This window comes from Heloderma suspectum, chromosome W, assembly GCF_057233095.1.
Source record: "Heloderma suspectum isolate Gila_16-S chromosome W, 16-S_ref, whole genome shotgun sequence".
NCBI classification, from domain to species: Eukaryota; Metazoa; Chordata; class Lepidosauria; order Squamata; family Helodermatidae; genus Heloderma; species Heloderma suspectum.
This window is the reverse complement of record NC_139475.1, coordinates 59,785,707-59,805,310: the sequence shown is the minus strand read 5'-3', so window position 1 is coordinate 59,805,310 and position 19,604 is coordinate 59,785,707. Positions and strand designations below refer to the sequence as shown.

The following is a 19,604-nucleotide window of genomic DNA, read 5'->3' as shown; positions in this document are numbered from 1 at the left end:
AATGGCTCATAGAGATAACCTCGAAATTGGTAAAGTTCCTAATCTTATTCACGGGAACACACACACAATCAATTATACTTTGTCCTCTTATTGATAAATAGGTAAAATTTCCTAGGGTATCTTTGGGACAGGACCCATTTAAAATTGAGTAATTCCTTTCCAACAGGAACTCCAAAAAGTTATAACCCACTGGGTTTGCCATCTGTTCTCTCAGAATCTGTGGGAAGACAGTTAATAATTCATCTTCCTTGATATTTAAATGGCCTGCTAACTTATTTTTATTTCCACTGATTCTGGCATTGAAATCTCCCATTACTATAATAATGGAAAGTGGGAATTCGTTTTCCAAGTAATCAAGGGCTGACTCCAATTCAATCCATAATGTACTGGGGGAGGTTCTCATGCTATGAAGGGGGATATAGATGTTAATTATGATTAAGGAGAAACTATTTCCTGACCACAGTCTTACTGTTAATGGAGCAACTTCCACCTTAATCTGTTCTGTATCAAGCCTCCATTTTTGGTTTAATAGAATAGTAACACCGCCAGCTGGGCAGCCCCTAGAAGAGAGCTTTTTTACAGGGAGGATCCAAATTATGTAACCTTCTAGATAGATCTTATCTATTTCTGTGTCGGTTATCCATGTCTCCTGTATACAGATAATGTCATGCTCCTGAAGTAATTTTAGAAATTCTCTATAATATTTGTGGGTATTCCAGCTTGCAATATTCCACATTAAAAAGAAAGGCCCTTCTGTTGCATCAGATATTGATTAGCTAAGGCTTGTCAATTACTAGGCGGGGGATCTCTTGCTTCTTTAGGGTCATAGACTCATAGAATAGAATCATAGAATAGTAGGGTTGGAAGAGGCCTACAAGGCCATTGAGTCCAACCCCCTGCTCAAGGCAGGAATCCAAGTCAGAGCAGCCCTGACAGATGGCTGTCCAGCCTCGTCTTGAATGCCTCCAGTGTGGGAGAGCCCACCGCCTCCCCAGGTAATTGGTTCCATTGTCGTATTGCTCTAACAGTCAGGAAGTTTTTCCTGATGTTCAGCCGGAATCTGGCTTCCTGTAACTTGAGCCCATGATTCCGTGTCCTGCACTCTGGCATGATCAAGAAGAGATCCTGGCCTTCTTCTCTGTGACAACCTTTCAAGTACTTGAAGAGCGCTATCCTATCTCCCCTCAGTCTTCTCTTCTCAAGACTAAACATGCCCAGTTCTTTCAATCTCTCTTCATAGGGCTTTGTTTCCAGTCCCCTGATCATCTTCGTTGCCCTCCTCTGAACCCTCTCCAGTTTGTCTGCATCCTTCTTAAAGTGTGGTGCCCAGAACTGGACACAGTACTCCAGATGAGGCCTAACCAGTGCTGAGTAGAGGGGAACTAGTAATTCCCGGGATTTGGAAGCTATGCTTCTGTTAATGCAGCCCAAAAGAGCATTTGCCTTTTTTGCAGCCCCATCACATTGTTGGCTCATATTCAGCTTGTGATCGACAACAATTCCAAGATCCTTCTCGCTTGTAGTGTTGTTGAGCCATGTATCCCCCATCTTGTAACTGTGCATTTGGTTTCCTTTTCCGAGGTGCAGAACTTGGCATTGATCCCTATTAAATGTCATTCTGTTGTTTTCTGCCCAGCACTCCAGTCTATCCAGATCACTTTGAATTTTGTTTCTGTCTTCCAAAGTATTAGCTATCCCGTCCAATTTGGTGTCATCTGCAAATTTGATCAGCATTCCCTGCACCTCCTCCTCCAAGTCATTAATAAAAAATGTTGAAGAGCCCTGGGCCCAGGACTGAGCCCTGCGGTACCCCGCTCGTTCCCTCTCCCCAGTTGGAGAAGATCCCACTGATAAGCACTCTTTGAGTCCGATTCTGTAGCCAACTGTGGATCCACCGGATTGTTGCTTCATCTAGCCCACTTTGAGCTAGTTTGCTCATCAGGAGATCATGGGGCACTTTGTTGAAAGCTTTGCTGAAGTCGAGGTATATGATGTCTACAGCATTCCCATGGTCTACAAGGGAAATTACTTGATCAAAAAATGAGATCAGATTCGTCTGGCAGGACTTGTTCTTGACAAATCTGGCTTCGAGTAATCACGGCATTGTTTTCAAGGTGCTTCCAGATGAATTGCTTGATCATCTGCTCCAGAATTTTCCCAGGGATTGATGTCAGACTGACTGGTCTGTAGTTCCCAGGTTCCTCCTTTTTACCCTTTTTGAAGACAGGGACAACATTAGCCCTCCTCCAGTCATCGGGCACTTCCCCCGTCCTCCATGATTTCTCAAAGAGAATAGACAGCAGTTCTGAGAGTTCTTGTGCCAGTTCCTTTATTACTCTAGGGTGCAGTTCATCTGGCCCTGGAGATTTGAACTCATTCAAAGTAATTAGGTGTTCCTTGACAATATGCCTATCGATCTTTGCCGGGGGGTCATAGACCCTCTTTTGGGAGAAGACTGAGCCAAAGTAGGAATCGAGCACCTCTGCCTTTTCTTTGTCATCTGTTATCATTTTGCCATCCTTATTTAATAGCTTAACCACCATTTCTTTCCTCTGCCTTTTACTATGCACATAGCTGAAGAAAGCCTTTTTGTTGCTTTTAGCATTCCTCGCTAACCTCAGCTCATTCTCAGCTTTAGCCTTCCTGACACCATCCCTGCAATTCTGTGCTACCTGCCTGTACTCTTCCTTTGTTACTTGGCCTTCTTTCCACTTCCTATATGTGTCCTTTTTTGTTTTCAGGTCATCCCTAAGCTTTTTGTGAAGCCACATTGGCTTCTTCTGTTGTCTTCCACCTTTTCTTCTTGTTGGAATTGTTTGTGATTGTGCCTTGAGAATTTCTTTTTTTAAAAGCTCCCACCCATCTTGGACTCCTTTTCTCCTTAGCGTCGCTTGCCATGGGACCTGACTGATCATTGTTCTGAGTTTATTAAAATCAGCTTTCCTAAAATCCAGGGTACGCGTTTGACTACACTCTGCTTTTGCTTCCCTTAGAACCAAGAATTCAAATGCAACACGGTCGCTTTCCCCCAGAGTTCCTGTAACTGCTACTTTATCCACTAAGTCATCTCTGTTGGTTAGGATCACGTCAAGGATAGCCGATCCTCTAGTTCCTTCCTCTACTTTCTGTAGGAGGAAGTTATCCGCCACACAAGTCAGGAATTTCCTGGAGGGGCCATGTTTTGCAGAATTTGTCTCCCAGCAAATATTGGGGAAATTGGAGTCCCCCGTTACTACTACTTCACGCTTCCTTGAAACCTTGGCTATTTGCTTTTCGAAAGTGTCATCCTCGTCTTCTCTTTGGTTGGGTGGCCGGTAGTAGACTCCGACCACCAGGTTCCTTTTCTTCTTTGCTCCATTTATTTTGATCCAGATGCTCTCGATGGGGCTACCAAGCTCCTCCTCCTGTATTTCTGTGCAGAGATACGTATTTTTCACATACAGTGCAACCCCACCTCCCTTTCTGTTCCTCCTTTTCTTTTTGAACAAGTTATATCCTTCAATTGCTGTATTCCAGTCATGGGAGTCATCCCACCAAGTCTCAGTTATACCTCTCAAGTCATAATTTCCCTCCTGTATTAAGAGTTCAAGTTCGCTCTGTTTGTTTCCCATACTCTGGGCATTAGTATATAGACATCGAAGACCATGTGCTTCATAGTCTGGCTTTCTTCCTACATGTGTCTGAAGACTATTATTGGGCGCTATCAGAGCTGTTCTCTCCGTTCCAGTGCATGCGCCTATGTCCGTTGTTACCCCCAACATTACATCTCCCTTCCCTGTAGGATTCAGTTTAAAGCCCTCCTGATGAAGTTCTTCATGCTGTGGCCAAACATATTCTTCCAAGCCCTTGTGAGGTGCAACCCGTCCCTTGCCAACAGCCCATCTTCCAGGAAGCATAGCTCGTGGTCCCAGAATCCAAATCTCTCTCATCGGCACCACCTTCGTAGCCAGTCATTCACCCGGAGTATTTTTCTTTCCCGTTTTCTCCCTCATACTGGAAGGATGGATGAGAAAACTATCTGGGCCCCAAAGTTCTGGAGTTTCCTTCCCAAAGCTTCAAAGTCTGACGTGATGTTTTCGTAGCTCCGCTTGGCGGTATCATTTGTTCCCACATGGCTGAGAAGAAAGGGATACCTGTCAGTGGGCTTTATGAGTGCAGGCAACCTTTCAGTCATGTCTCTTAATTCGTCCTCCTGGGAGACAACATATCTGGCGAGTCCACGGGTCTTCGCGACATACTTGGGTAAAGGGTCCAGTGATGGAATGGGAGGGTTATTGTGAGATGAACTGGGGAACTGTTTATCCCGGTCTTGTGGGATAGAAAAGCTTTTTATCCTCACCTTTACTTGGGTGGAGTGGTTCAATCTTATCAAAAGAATGGTGTGATGTGATCACATTAGATTGTATTGGGGGGACTGAGATGGTCTCTGAATAATTTAATGTATGGGCTTCATACCTTTATCCAGGTATCTCATTTCCTGCCATCCACACTCCCTGTAATTGGGGTGGGACTTAGCCACACCACTTTCCTGCTGAACTTCCTTGAGTATTTCGCACTCATTAAAAGCAGAATGAATGTCCACTCCCATCTGTACCATTCTGTGAGGTGGGGGTTCAGTCCTTTCACAGGCTGAACCTTGCTGTGTGCTAGTACTAGAGCCCTTGACTGGAGGCTGCTGTTTTACTAGGTCCCTTGATCCTCCCTCTATCTTTGCAAATGCATAGATTTGAGTGTGGAAATTTTCTCCCCTAACATTTAAATCCTTCATGGGGTTGATTGCATTTAGGGGATCTGTTGAAAGTGCATCCTGCCTATGCAAATCAGAACAAGCCTTCTCTCCTTCCTGAAAATTCCAAACTTCTAGGCCAGATTTATGTGACTGAAGCTCTGTAGCCTGCTTGGACTTGGTCAGCAGAATCTCTTTTAGAGATGAAAGTCTCCACAAGATATCTTGCTGAGCTGTGAGATGAAGGTTGGAGAAACTTATCAATCCAGCCTCATCCCTAGATAGATTTCCATGAAATATATCTCTACCATTTATAAAGGTCCCTGTACTGGTGGTGCTCTGCAATTTACCCTTGATTGGGATATTCTTAGATAGTTGGTCTAAGGGGGCAGTTTTAAGTTCTGACACAGGACTCAAATCCACCAGAAAGCCAGCCGGTGGGTTGATAAATGCAGTATTTGAAGACTTTTGAATCCTAGCTCTTGAAGGTCCCAGGGATAGAGCTGGGGAGGTATTTATAAAATGCCTATTAATTGCTATACCATTCCTCACCAGTAGATCTCTGGCACTACATATTTCAGCCACTAGATTTCTTTGTGCAAAGGTTACGACTGCTTGGGCTGAGATGTAATTATAAAAGAGGTATTCGACTTTTATGATATCCTCTGCCGTTAAAGGAATAGATGTAAAGGATAAAATAAATTTCATGAGATGTAATTCATGATTTACTTGGGATAGCCGGCCTATTGGTTTTGGATAATTTATAAATACCAGATTATATTGCATTAGCTGTAATTGCCAAGGTTTGTTAGTAGGGGGAGGATCTCGTACAATGTCCTGTCTGGTATCTTCAGTAGGAACTGAGGTTACCTTGACTGGAAAGTCACCTATAGTCCATGACAAAAACAGTGATAAAATAAGATATGAAATATAAAATATAATATATTAAATAAAATAAGCTCCCAAGGGCAAAGCTTAATATACTTCTTAAAATGAACTCACTGAAATTCTAAAATTAGATTGTAATATTAAAATGAATTATAATTAATATAATTACTAAAAGGACCAAGAAAACAAAACCCCTATACCCACCTTCACTGGGAGGCGCACCCACCAAGTATGGAGACTGTTTTCTGACTCTGTAGGAAATGGTACTTAGTTAAGTAATTATCTCTAGTGAGCAAACAGGCAGGTGAAGTAGGAGGGTCAGTAACAAACTCTAGGACCACAGATGGGCATACTCCTTTCCCTCAGACAGTCAGATAGATAGGCAGGCAGACCTCATCTTCTCTCCCACTCCCTGCTGCCAGGGTACAGCCTTTACTAGTGTTTTCTTCCTCTAATAACTGGATGCTAACTAAAAAAGGGGGGTGAAAGGGGAAAAAAAGTCCGACAAGGATGGGCCTCGCGAAGTGGCAAGCCGACGCACAGCCCCTCTGTCCTTAAATCATGTATATATGCTTGCCCTCACTGGCACTGAATGGGCACCAAACAAGCAATGCCCTTTGGCCACTGCCGAAGGCCAGTGCCTTGGGCTTCTGCAGCTAAGTATCCTCTTCCTGGGCCACACCCCTTGGAGCTGCAGGTGGGAACAACTCTGCTTGCAAACAGACTGAGAAGCAGCAGGAGCATTCATTCCACACATCTGGAGGTGAAACTCTTTGCTTGCTGAGGAAGCATTCATTGAACTGGAAGGACAGGAGCATTTGTGTAAAGGATGTAGCTGTTGCTCTGTACAAGGAGATACTTAGTGCTGACAGAGGCCCCCTCCCCCAGACACTCTGCCCCCAAAGTATGTTCTGTTGAAGGAGAGGCAGGTGCTCCAGACAAAACTGAAGCCATTCTTTACACACCTTGATGCAGTGCCTTGTCCACAGAAAGGGAAGAATGATTAGGAAGATTAAATCATTCTCTTAGGATGTATTTTATGCAGCTGCTAATGGAAGAGTGAAGCCAGCAAAGCATGCTCAGCTTGAAAGAGCCACAAATAGCATGACTGGATGTAGGAAGGTCTTTCACATTCTAAACTGACTAGGTCATTGCGTTGGCTGTAACACAGTTGAAGAACCTGAGACAGAAACCTTGTTTTTATCAGCAGGTATAACTCTGCACAATTCCTGAAAAGTATCAGTACACTTAGCTGCAAGTGTTTGCTTTTGACAACGGGGACCTATTTGTTGAAACTTTGAATGGGTTAAACATACATTATATGGTAGTGTAGACATTTTGCAGATCAATATACGAAAACTGGTGACGCTAATGACAGATGACACTTAAGCGAACACATTCATTCCCCTTTCCTATGAATGTAGGAGGTGTGTATTTGATGCCAGTGGTCTAGATGTAAAGCCATCTGAAAGAAATGTGAGATGTTGGCCCTACCTCTGATTCAGGGATAGGGATCCATTTGAGGCCTGCCCTCCAGACCCTCCCATGAGCCAGATAATGTCACCCGGTCCCCAGCCGAAGCACTGGCTGGAGTTCCTCCAGCTGACACCTCCATCGAGGAGCCCTACTTTGCTTCTCCTTTGCATTCTCCGTGCAAGGAATGGGGGGAAGAGCAAAGCTGGCTCAGTTGGCTTTGTGCCTCCGTCACCTTCCCTGCATGGGGAAGACAAGGTAGGACTGTAGCTCAGTCACTCTCCCACCTCCTCTCCCTTCTGGAGGGTTCTATTCTTATGCAAGTATCAAGACTGAGGAGGATATGCCTCTGGTGACATCACAGGCTTTTCAGATTAAAGAAACACTGATGTGGGGGTGGAGTGGAATTTGAAAAAAAAAAAAACCTGAGTAAAATATCAGTAAAATATCAGGTACATCCCTCAGATGAAGATCTCTGGCTGTAGTTGCAGAAACAAAACTGGACAGTGTATCTCAACCAAGTGCAATCAGTTCTTTATTGTTTGTTTATTTGAAGTATTTTTATGTCACTCCTCAGGCAAAAAGGCCCTCAGAGCAGCTTACATATAATCAATTAAACAAGACACTTCCTCCCCGAAAAAGACACATCACACAAGGAAAAAGGAATGAGGTGGGAAGAGGGGAAAAGTTAATTCCTTTAACAGGGCTGGTAGAGCGGCTACTGCTCCCTTTCATCTCCCTCAACTCAGCCTGCTGGAATGGCTGGTGGTGGTGACAGTCAGTGGAGGAGGAGCCTTGGTTGTGGTCACATGTGACCTTGTGATTGGAAAACTGGCCTGTCTTCAGCTTAATAGCCAATTTGGAGGATTTCATATCCAAATTACATTTTTTTGAGGCTTTGGGGTAATACGTTGCAGAATCTGGAGGGCCCCAGGTGCTCATTGAATCTGGAATACTGGCTTGGAGCGTCATGAAAAAAGAGGATTTCAGGGGTATATTTCAGCCAGTGCAAGCACTCACACCAAATTCTGGCCGTTGCTGTGGAAGTCTTACATGTTGAATAGCAACAGCCTTATAACTGAGGTGGCCTTCAGAGATATGACAGCTTTTCTCTCACACTCAAGGTGCATTCATAGAACATTCTTCAGAACTGCATGCATTTCTGATGGGATATGAGGGAGAGCAAATCCTGCCAGCCACTTGAGAATGTTCTTCTTGGAGCTGACCCTAAAAGGTGTGAAGGCCTGTTGCGAAGAGTGAGGCCCGAGATGTGGAGATATGCAATCTTGGGAGTGATAATGATGGAAATGAAATGTGTCCTCTACAAGCTACTGTGTCGTAGATAAAATTATTTTCTGTGTTCGGCACAGAGAACGAAGGCTCCATTTAGGCAGCTCACCTGGTTTATTATCATAAAAGGGATTTGATTAACATAACTCAACAAATGCATTGGGATAGTTAACAAATAGAACTAATGCCACAGTGAATAGAACTTATTAGGCTTACCAGAATTCATTTGTTTGTTCCACTGTCACTATAATGAATAAAAATGTTGGCAAAATCTGTGTTTCTGTACAAAGCGATACAGGTTTCAAGCATGTGTTTTTATGAGGTGAGCAAAGGGCCACTTATGTGAAAAGGGTTATGATAGGGGACCCCCCACCCCACTCCCAATGTTGGCCTCTTACTTTAGGACACATTTCAATATAAGTAAGCATTGGATTATGATGTAAACAGAAGGGAGTGTGCACGCATGCACACTTTGAGGGCGTCTGATTTGTGTAAACCCAGCTAAAGTGGTGTCAGATTTTATGTTTTACGTGCCAGGATTTTTATATACAAAATGGCACAGGTTTCAACCATTTATGTTATGTAGTAAACATACCCTACAGCCTAAATAACCACAAATTGCTTCATAAAGTATCGTTTGTGTATGCATAGAACAAAAGCCCAACTCTTGCAATTGTTGGACAATAAATGTTGTATCACATAGCCAAAAACATCACGGGATCTTGGTTCGTGCTTGCTACAGACCAGCTTACCAATCAAAATTAGGCCACCCATTCCCAAAGATAGCAGCTACTTCAACAGCCCACCTCTTCAGCCATGTTAGGTTTTCTCTGCACCCGTGTCAGCGGAGAATATGTGCTCCTTGTTCAGTTAGCATAGGACCAGCATTTTGATAGACTCCTAATCTCTAGAAAGCTTGTATTCTCTCTTCCCCACCCCACTCCCTCCCATTTTGGACTGTGGCTGGGGGACTGGACATGCAATATAAAAAACTAGCATGAAAGAAAAGCACGGTTTGACCTTTGCCTCTATGCTAGTTTTATATACGTAGATAATCCATTTCACAGGGGATCAGCTAACCTTGTGATCCCCCACTTGCAGTCTGTACACCAGCCTTCCCCATCCTGGTGCCCTTCAGGTATTTTGAACTACAACTCCCAGCATTCCTGATCATTAGCCATGCAGGCTTGGGCTGATGGGAGTTGATGTTCAAAACATCTGGAGGGTACCAGGTTGGGGAAGATTGCTGTATACTATCCAGAAACAGCTTTACCACTTCATCTTCTGTTTGGTGAATTAGGCCAAAGGTATGTTTTGCTCTCCTGGGGACTTACCAAGCAAAGATATCCTGTCCCCATCTTTCTTCTCTGATTTGCTTACAGAAACGTGTGAGTTTGCCTGCTGATTCATCTTGTGAATCAGTTGTAATCAGTTGTCGTTAATCTGGGCATGTTTACCAGCATTTTGCTTTGAGTTTGGAGGGTGGGAGCTTTCTGTGATGCATTATTTTATTTAATGTATGTGCCCTCGTTGTGCTTTCATCCTACATGAGCCTTGTTTGAGCTTTGAGGGCCTTTGTGATGGTGCTGCCTGCCCCCTTTTGGAGCTTGGCACATGAGAAATGTGATCTCTAGATAAAAGACAAATATGAGGTGGTTTGCCACTTGCTCTGGGTAATCAAAGAGGATATGTGAATCCTTTGGGATATTATCTGTTTGTGATGGTAATAGTTTTTTTTTTTTCTCCTGGATCCTCCTGCAGGATTTTTCCCTGGGAGCTCTCAAGGGTGTGATGCCTTCCTCCGTCATAAGATGACTCTTATTTCACCCTCCATCTTGAAGAAATACAGCATTCCCTTCGACCGGGTATGTACAGACAGCATTTTCAGGAGACTGAAGGAAGTTGGCCTGTCTACGGGAAAAGGCAGGCAACAAAGGCAGGCAACGGAGCTTAATCCTCCGCTACATTGTTATGTAAAACACTCTACTATCTGTTTAAACCATGTGTCTTTCTCCCAAAAGTAGGGTTCAGAGCTAGGATTAAAGTCCTGGCTATGGGAAGTCATGTTGATACAGCTGTACTTCCAGGTACAAATCCATAAACCTGATCTCATTATGGTGAACCACTTTGAGAACCAGTGATTGAAAAAGAGGTATATAAATATTGTGTGTGTGTGTGTCGGGGGGGGAGGTAAGTGCCATCACCTGAGCTACCAAGAGCCTGCAAAACCTTCACCGCCTCCATGAAATGCTCCGCTCAGCTTTGTAGACAAGCAAGCTGTGGCTTACTCTGAGTACAGCTCCCAGGCAGATGAGCAGATGGAAGTGCAGGCAGCTCTGGTTAGGCACTGCTGGTATTGAAGAGGGGCAAGTGGTAGGTTTGGTTCCCACGGGGTGGGTGGTAAATGTGGATGCCCTTCAGCCCTTCAGACTGTTCACATGGTAAAACCTGGTGGACAGTGCCGGAAGGCAGGGGACCAGAGGTGAAGCACAGTTAATAAAAGCAGCGTGTTGAGTTCTTACCGCTCTGCCCAACCCGTGTGAGGGCTTCCTGCCCAGTCCATGCATATGTGGCACTCCCTGCCCTTGCATTTGAGGAACTCATCCCTTTGGCCACAGCAGACCTACTTTTGAGACTCAAGGCCTCATTTGGTCTCAGAGGTTATCTGCAATCAGCAGTCTCTCCTCCACCCCCAGCCTTTCAAACATGGGAGTGATTTGCACAGGCTCCCTTTGTGGTGGGAACCATTCCAGGAAACCATGTCTCTTCTCGATTTAGAACTTTTCTTAAGTCCAGCTCACTTGTGTAATGTCCCGAGGATTTTACAGTGTGTTGAGAGAGCAAGAGTCCAACTGATCTGAGAAGGTGCGGGGGGAGGGGGGACCCATGTGCCTTTGGGAAAGAACGACTGTCTGTTTGCAAAGAAAATATCCTGGCTCCTGCACTATGTCAGGACTGTGGATTCATTCAGTTTGCTACTCCAGAGGCTGCCTCATTTTTCCTCCTTTAAAGGCTATGCTGAATGAAATTTGAAGTGAGATCATTTGTGGTGTATTTAAAGATGAACCTGCTGTTCCGGTGCAATAGATGTTCTGACCAGTCTGCAAAACATGGCCCCTCCAGGAAATTCCTGACTTGTGTGGCGGATAAATTCCTCCAACAAAAAGTAGAGGAAGGAACTAGAGGATTGGCTATCCTTGACTTGATCCTAACCAACAGAGATGACTTAGTGGATAAAGTAGCAGTTACAGAAACTCTGGGGGAAAGCGACTATGTTGTACTTGACTTCTTGGTTCTAAGGGAAGCAAAAGCTGAGTGTAGCCAAACACGCACCCTGGATTTTAGGAAAGCCAATTCCCATAAACTCAGAACAGTGATCAGTAAGGTCCCATGGCAAGCAGCTCTAATGAGAAAAGGAGTCCAAGATGGGTGGGAGCTTTTAAAAAAGGGAATTCTCAAGGCACAATTACAAACAATTCCAACAAGAAGAAAAGGTGGAAGACAACAGAAGAAGCCCATGTGGCTTCACAAAAAGCTTAGAGATGACCTGAAAACAACAAAGGACACATATAGGAAGTGGAAGGAAGGCCAAGCAACAAAGGAAGAGTACAGGCAGGTAGCACAGAACTGCAGGGATGGCGTCAGAAAGGCTAAAGCTGAGAATGAGTGGAGGTTAGCGAGGAATGCTAAAAGCAACAAAAAGGCTTTCTTCAGCTACGTGCATAGTCAAAGACAGGGGAAAGAAATGGTGGTTCAGCTATTAAATAAGGATGGCAAAATGATAACAGATGACAAAGAAATGGCAGAGGTACTCAATTCCTACTTTGGCTCAGTCTTCTCCCAAAAGAGGGTCTATGACCCCCCAGCAAAGGCGAAGTACAGGCTGAAGGGGTAGGATTGCAGCTTGAGATCGATAGGCATATGGTCAAGGAACACCTAATTACTTTGAATGAGTTCAGATCTCCAGGGCCAGATGAACTGCACCCTCGAGTAATAAAGGAACTGGCAGAAGAACTCTCAGAACCGCTGTCTATTCTCTTTGAGAAATCCTGGAGGATGGGTGAAGTGCCCGATGACTGGAGGAGGGCTAATGTTGTCCCTGTCTTCAAAAAGGGCAGAAAGGAGGAACCTGGGAACTACAGACCAGTCAGTCTGACATCAATCCCTGGGAAAATTCTGGAGCAGTTGATCAAGCAATCCATCTGGAAGCACCTTGAAAACAATGCAGTGATTACTCGAAGCCAACAGGGATTTGTCAAGAACAAATTCTGCCAGACGAATCTGATCTCATTTTTTGATCAAGTAATTTCCCTTGTAGACCATGGGAATGCTGTAGACATCATATACCTCGACTTCAGCAAAGCTTTCGACAAAGTGCCCCATGATCTCCTGATGAGCAAACTAGCTCAAAGTGGGCTAGATGAAGCAACAATCCGGTGGATCCACAGTTGGCTACAGAATCGGACTCAAAGAGTGCTTATCAGTGGGATCTTCTCAAACTGGAGAGAGGTCACGAGCGGGATACCGCAGGGCTCAGTCCTGGGCCCAGTGCTCTTCAACATTTTTATGAATGACTTGGAGGAGGAGGTGCAGGGAATGCTGATCAAATTTGCAGATGACACCAAATTGGGCGGGATAGCTAATACTTTGGAAGACAGAAACAAAATTCAAAGTGATCTGGATAGACTGGAGCACTGGGCTGAAAACAACAGAATGACATTTAATAGGGATCAGTGCCAAGTTCTGCACCTCAGAAAAAGAAACCAAATGCACGGTTACAAGATGGGGGATATGTGGCTCAACAACACTACAAGCGAGAAGGATCTTGGAATTGTTGTTGATCACAAGCTGAATATGAGCCACCAATGTGTTGTGGCTGCAAAAAAGGCAAATGCTCTTTTGGGTTGCATTAATGGAAGCACAGCTTCCAAATCCCTGGAAGTACTAGTTCCCCTCTACTCAGCACTGGTTAGGCCTCATCTGGAGTACTGTGTCCAGTTCTGGGCACCACACTTTAAGAAGGATGCGGACAAACTGGAGAGGGTTCAGAGGAGGGCAACGAAGATGATCAGGGGACTGGAAACAAAGCCCTATGAGGAGAGACTGAAAGAACTGGGCATGTTTAGCCTTGAGAAGACTGAGGGGAGATAGGGTAGCGCTCTTCAAGGTCTTGAAAGGCTGTCCCAGAGAGGAAGGCCAGGATCTCTTCTCGATCCTCCCAGAGTGCAGGACACGGAATACTGGGCTCCAGTGACAGGAAGCCAGATTCCGGCTGAACCTCAGGAAAAACTTCCTGACTGTTAGAGCAATACGACAATGGAACCAATTCCCTAGGGTGGCGGTGGGCTCTCCCATGCTGGAGGCCTTCAGGATGAGGCTGGACAGCCATCTGTCAGGGCTGCTCTGACTTGGATTCCTGTTGAGCAGGGGGTTGGACTCGATGGGCTTGTAGGCCCTTTCCAACCCCACTATTCCATGATTCTATGACCAGGCCTGGGGTAGAGTTTTTGTGTGTGTTTGCAAATGTGTGCTCATGCTAATCTGTGTGAAATTGCAGCAGGCTTTAGCCAGGTACAGTGTCTTTCTGGCCTAGATCAGAAGGAGCTCTTCAGTTCCCCTTCACAATGGAGAACCACAGGATACCATCCGAGAGTAACGCAATTTGCTCCATGGCATTTGCTTAACAATGAGCCAGAGCAATGTAGTGGATAGAGAGGGGACTTTGACCCAGGAGGCCTGCTTTCAAATCCACACTGACATCACTATAACAATAACACTTGACTTCACTCTCTATGATGTCCGGCTCAAGTTCAGTGATCGCACTATCATGGCTATCAGGGACATTCAGATCTTTCCTGTATAGTTCTTCTGTGTATTCTTGCCACCTCTTCTTAATCTCATCTGCTTCTTTTAGGTCCCTGCCTTCTTTGTCCTTTATCATGCCCGTCTTTGCACAAAACGTTCCCTTGAGACCTCCAATTTTCTTGAAGAGATCTCTAGTCTTTCCCATTCTGTTGTTTTCCTCGATTTCTTTGCATTGTTCATTTAAGAAGGCCTTCTTGTCTCTCCTTGCTATTCTCTGGAACTCTGCATTCAGTTGGGTATATCTTCCCCTTTCTCCCTTGCTTTTCGCTTCCCTTCTTTCCTCAGCTACTTGTAAAGCCTCCTCAGACAGCCACTTTGCTTTCTTGCATTTCTTTTTCTTTGGGATGGATTGAGTTGCTGCCTCCTGAACAATGTTACGGACCTCCGTCCATAGTTCCTCAGGCACTCTGTCTGTCAGGTCTAATCCGTGAAATCTATTCCTCACCTCCACTGTATATTCATAAGGGAAATGATTGAGGTCATACCTGAATGGTTTAGTGGTTTTCCCTACGTTCTTCAATTTAAGCCGAAATTTTGCAAGAAGCAGCTCATGATCTGAGCCGCAGTCAGCTCCAGGTCTTGTTTTGACTGACTGTATGGAGCTTCTCCATCTTTGGCTGCAAAGGACATAATCAATCTGATTTCGATATTGACCATCTGGTGACGTCCATGTGTAGAGTCGCCTCTTGTGCTGTTGGAAAAGAGTGTTTGCTATGATCAGCATGTTCTCTTGGCAAAACTCTATTAGCTTTTGTCCTGCTTCCTTTTGTACACCAAGGCCATGCCTGCCTGTTATCCCGGTGATTTCTTGACTTCCTACTTTAGCATTCCAATCCCCTATGATGAGGAGGACATCTTTTTTTGGTGTTAGTTCTAGAAGGTGTTGTAGGTCTTCATAGAACCCATCAACCTCAGCTTCTTCGGCCTCAGTGGTTGGGGCATAGACTTGAATTACTGTGATGTTGAATGGTTTGCCTTGGATTCGTACTGAGATCATTCTATCGTTTTTGAGATTGTACCCCAGTACTGCTTTTCCCACCCTTTTGTTGAGTATGAGTGCTACTCCATTTCTTCTAAGGGATTCTTGCCCACAATAGTAGATATGATGGTCACCTGAATTAAATTCGCCCATGCCTGTCCATTTTAGTTCGCTGATTCCCAAGATGTCGATGTTCAATCTTGCCATCTCATGCTTGACCACCTCCAGCTTACCTTGATTCATTGATCTGACATTCCAGGTTCCTAAACAATATTGTTCTTTACAGCATCGGATTTTCTTTTCACCGCCAGACACATCCACAGCTGAGTGTCCTTTCGGGTTTGGCCCAGCCGCTTCACTCTTTCTGGCGCTACTTGGAAATACCCTCTGCTCTTCCCCAGTAGCATATTGGACACCTTCCGACCTGAGGGGCTCATCTTCCGGCGTCATCTCTTTTAGCCTTGTGATACGTTCCGTGGGGTTTTCTTGGCAGGAATACTGGAGTGGGTTGCCATTTCCTTCTCCAGTGGACCACATTTTGTCAGAACTCTCCGCCATGACCTGTCCGTCTTGGGTGGCCCTGCACGGCATAGCTTATGGCTTCACTGAGTTACGCAAGCCCCTTCGCCACAACAAGGCAGTGATCCATGAAGGGGATACAATGTATTACAGTAGTTCAAACAGGATATGTATGAATAACTATGGCTAAGCTATTTCTGTCCAGACAACTATCAGACCATCCGCAGCTGGAGAAAGATGCACCTTGCATGGCCAGATCTAAGAGCACTCCTGGACTGCAAGCCTGATCCTTTTGGGGGAATGCTAGGCAGAAAATGCTAGGCAGAAAACCACCGTCGAGAAGAGGTGAACCACCCACCAATGGCACCACCCATCTTGTCTGGATTGAGCTTTAGTTTATTGACCCTCATCCAGTCCATTATTGATTCTGGGCACTGGTTCAGCACCCCCACAGCTTCCCTTAAATGGGATGGAAACAGGAAGTAGAGCTGGGTTTCATCAGTATATTGGTGATAACTCATTCTACATTCTCTAATGACCTCACCTCGTGTCTTCATGTAGATGTTAAAACAGCATTGGGGGGGGGGGCAAATAGAGCCCTGTGGAACACCATAGCACACCTGCCATTGGTCAGAGCAAAAGTTCCCTTGAACAACCTTCTGGAAACAGCCATTGAGATACAGATAGAAGCGGAACCACAGAAGCACAGTAGCCCTAATCCCTACCTCGGGCAGCCACTCCATGGCTGATGGTATCAGAGGTCCAGGAGAATTAGCAGGGTCATATTCCCCCATCTTTTTCTTGGCCTGGTCATCTGTCAGGACAGCTAAAGCCATTTTGGTGCCAGTCCCAGGCCAGAAACTCAGATGAAACAGATCTAGACAATATGTGTCATCCAAGAGTGTCTGGTGTCACATGACAACCATTTGCTAAGCACATTGCCCACAATGGGTATACTTGTGTTTGACCAGCATTACACTCATCCTCAGGGTTCAAGGAAACTCTTTTCACTTTATGGCCTTGTCCAGATGTCTCACTCTAAGCTGCCTCACTGGATGGTTGGGTGGATAAAATGGGATCACCTCCATGTCCACTGTCCTTGGGATAAAAATTGGGATAAAATGAAGTAAAAATCCAAAGTACAGGAACATTAACACCATTCCATTCTCTTTTTTCCTGTCGTGCTGTTTCCTCAGTTTCTCCCTAAGGGAGCATGGGGCTGGATTTCTGTCCTGATGATCGGTTCCCTTTTACCCCAGCTTCCGGAGTCTTGCTTCTCCTGCAGGTGAAGGGTTGGGGTGTGTGCTGGCAGTGCAGAGCCTCACCTCTTCAAGCTGATGCCTCCCTTTCCCAGTTGAACTGTTCATATTTTCAATGGCTTGCAGGTGTTGGAATATAGCTGGCAGATTTGAGCAAACTATTATAGCTGGCTGTTAAACATCCTGTACAGATCTTTTCTGATCCAGCATGCATTTGTCATTGAGGGGTGGGGTGAGGTAGGAACTACTTTAGCTTTTCCGTGTGGAGACCAGTGCCCCAGCCATCCCTGAACTGCCTCCCCCTTTGTACTGACAACATCCTCTTAACCGCCTCCTCCATTCCCCTTGACGTAAAAAGGATGTTTTGGAATCCTTTTAAACTCCGTCTGAGTAGGTGGCATCAAACCATCCTGAAAGGAAGATTGTTCACAGTGGGGAAGAGTATGAAAACAAGATCTCTTTGACTTGCTGCATGCCAGAGAGGGTGTTCTACCTTCCGTGATGAGACTTCTTTGCATTAGCCTGCTTTTCCCTGACACTTGATTTGTCAGAATGAGTAAATGTTGGCCAGGCTGCAACCGCCACACGGAATATAGGGCAGGACCTCTCCTCTCTCGGTTAACTATGTGTGAAGATGCCACAGAATTCTGTTTAAAAGCACAGACGGTGTGATGAGAGAGACGTGAAAATATCTGGTGAATTCTGGTGAAAGGCTGAACTCCCCCTTTTGAGGGCAAGGGAAGGGTGGGCATTGGCATTCTGAGATTGTCTTGAGGAAAATGTGGGCCACCAGCAGGGAACAGAAGTTACTTTCCTTGCAGCTCCTCTCCTGCTAGGAGGCTCTTTGCACTCAGTGGTGAGGTGAGGACCCAAGCCAGTCCACCCCAGCTCAAGGTGGCCGCTGTTTCTTGGGGCATTTTTGCTCCTCCCTTTGGAAATGCAGTCTGGAATCCCTTCATCAACCTTCCTGGCAGGCTTCAAGCTGGATGAATACCTGGGCATTTATAAGTCTTAGTAATGGTATTTACTTCTCAAAAGGAATCAGATTGATACCCGAGCCTTTTAATAGTTACAAATGTGTATTTCTGTAATCTGCTATTGATTTTTCCACTTATTCTGAGAAGCCCTTGCAGAAGTCAGTAAATTCATGGCTTTTCACTGTGAGTGGCAGCCGGCGCTGACTTTTCCTCAATAGTTATTACTTTTCTGCCCAGGCCTATCCATCAGATGGAGCTGTCTTCTAATTTATTGGCAGGATAATGTTGAGAGCAGTGATGTGGGAAGGGATGTACACGGTGGGGTTCAGGGTGAAGGCATGGGGATGTGGATTTTCTGACAGGAGCATAGTCTCTCTGTCTGCTTAACTTAACCATCTGCAGCTTTGCCTTGATTAATGAACAGGTTCAAGTGGAGCTGGGCATCACAGGCCAGGCAGAGAACTTCTCTCACCTGTAAAAGGGAGGTGGGAGGGAGGGAAAGCTCCTTGCTGCACTGCTGTCAGGTTGGCTGTCCTGAAGGGGGATGCCAAGTGAAGATGGTTGTCCTTTGCAAAGTTTCTTTTGAGTGAAGCCCTCCACTTAAGAAGAAAGTGATGGGATGTCACATGTCAGGAGCACCCTAGCTGCTTCTTACAGTCCCCTCCAATAGCCAACTCAAGACTCAGACGATGAGGATTCTTTCCAAGGCTTTATTCCTTTATTACTTAATGACTCTTTCAGATACTAATCACTAGCGACTAAGCAAGGAACTGCACTGGGGTAGATAGCAGAATAGCCAAAGCTCCAGGTAAGGCAGTTGGTCCCTGCTTGAAGGAGAAGGGCGGGAAGACCCTGAACTTATGGGCTAGGGAGAGATCCTCCTTCTTTCCCTTGGGTCCTCGGGACGCGACCGTTGCTTGTGCGCCAAACGAGCGCTGCGTCTCCTTTCCGCGCTCTCCACCTGGGTCGCTCCTGGCGTCGGCGCCGAGCGTCCAGCAAGCCCCCCTCCAGCGCCCTCTCGCTGCCAGGGTCACTCTCTCTCCCAGGTCTGCTGGCAGGAGGAATCTCTGCCAGCTGCTGTGCCTGTGAGGGATGAGCGCGCTCCTCTCCCACAGATTGCTGTTCCTCCTCAGAATCAGAACTGCTCTGGGGCTCTGTGGGCTCAGTTTCCACCCTGACAGTCGTCCCCTCAATGAGGTCTGTCAGTATTTTAACCTGTCACTTTTTGTCCTTTAAACCTGATGGTTTAAAAGAAAACAAGAAACCAGCAGCTCCAGTGGCATTGCATGTGGTGGTTCTCTAGCTAGCATTGGCCCAAGACATTCTAGTTTGGGGGGTGGGGTGGGGGGAATCTCAGTGGCATCTCTCTTTCTCTTAATTCACACACAGGGCACAGCATGCTGGGAGGTACTTGTGCAAACCCTCTTGAAACAAGTGGAGCTATGCAAGAAAGTGTGTGGGATTTTGTGGTTCCTCATTGTTTTCAGTGGGATTTGTGCAGGAGAGCTTCCTGAGGATTGTGCCCCACCATGGGTCAGATCTGGTTGCCACCCCCATGCTGCTCACCTTAATGCTGTCCAGAGTTTGCTGCCTGAGGTGGCTGCTTTGCCTTGTGGTAGACTCGCTTT

At 45.6% G+C, this 19,604-nt stretch overlaps 1 protein-coding gene across 4 annotated transcripts in view; it reads left to right on the top strand.

Annotated features, from left to right (window-relative positions):
* LOC146334066 (lysine-specific demethylase 4B-like) overlaps nt 1-19,604 on the top strand; it is a 365,953-nt gene that overhangs the window by 211,321 nt on the left and 135,028 nt on the right. For all 4 annotated transcript variants that reach the window (XM_084824982.1, XM_084824984.1, XM_084824983.1 and 1 more), the window contains one exon: nt 10,139-10,242. In XM_084824982.1, coding sequence (XP_084681108.1) covers nt 10,139-10,242 — 104 coding nt within the window. The remainder of the gene's footprint in view (nt 1-10,138; nt 10,243-19,604) is intronic.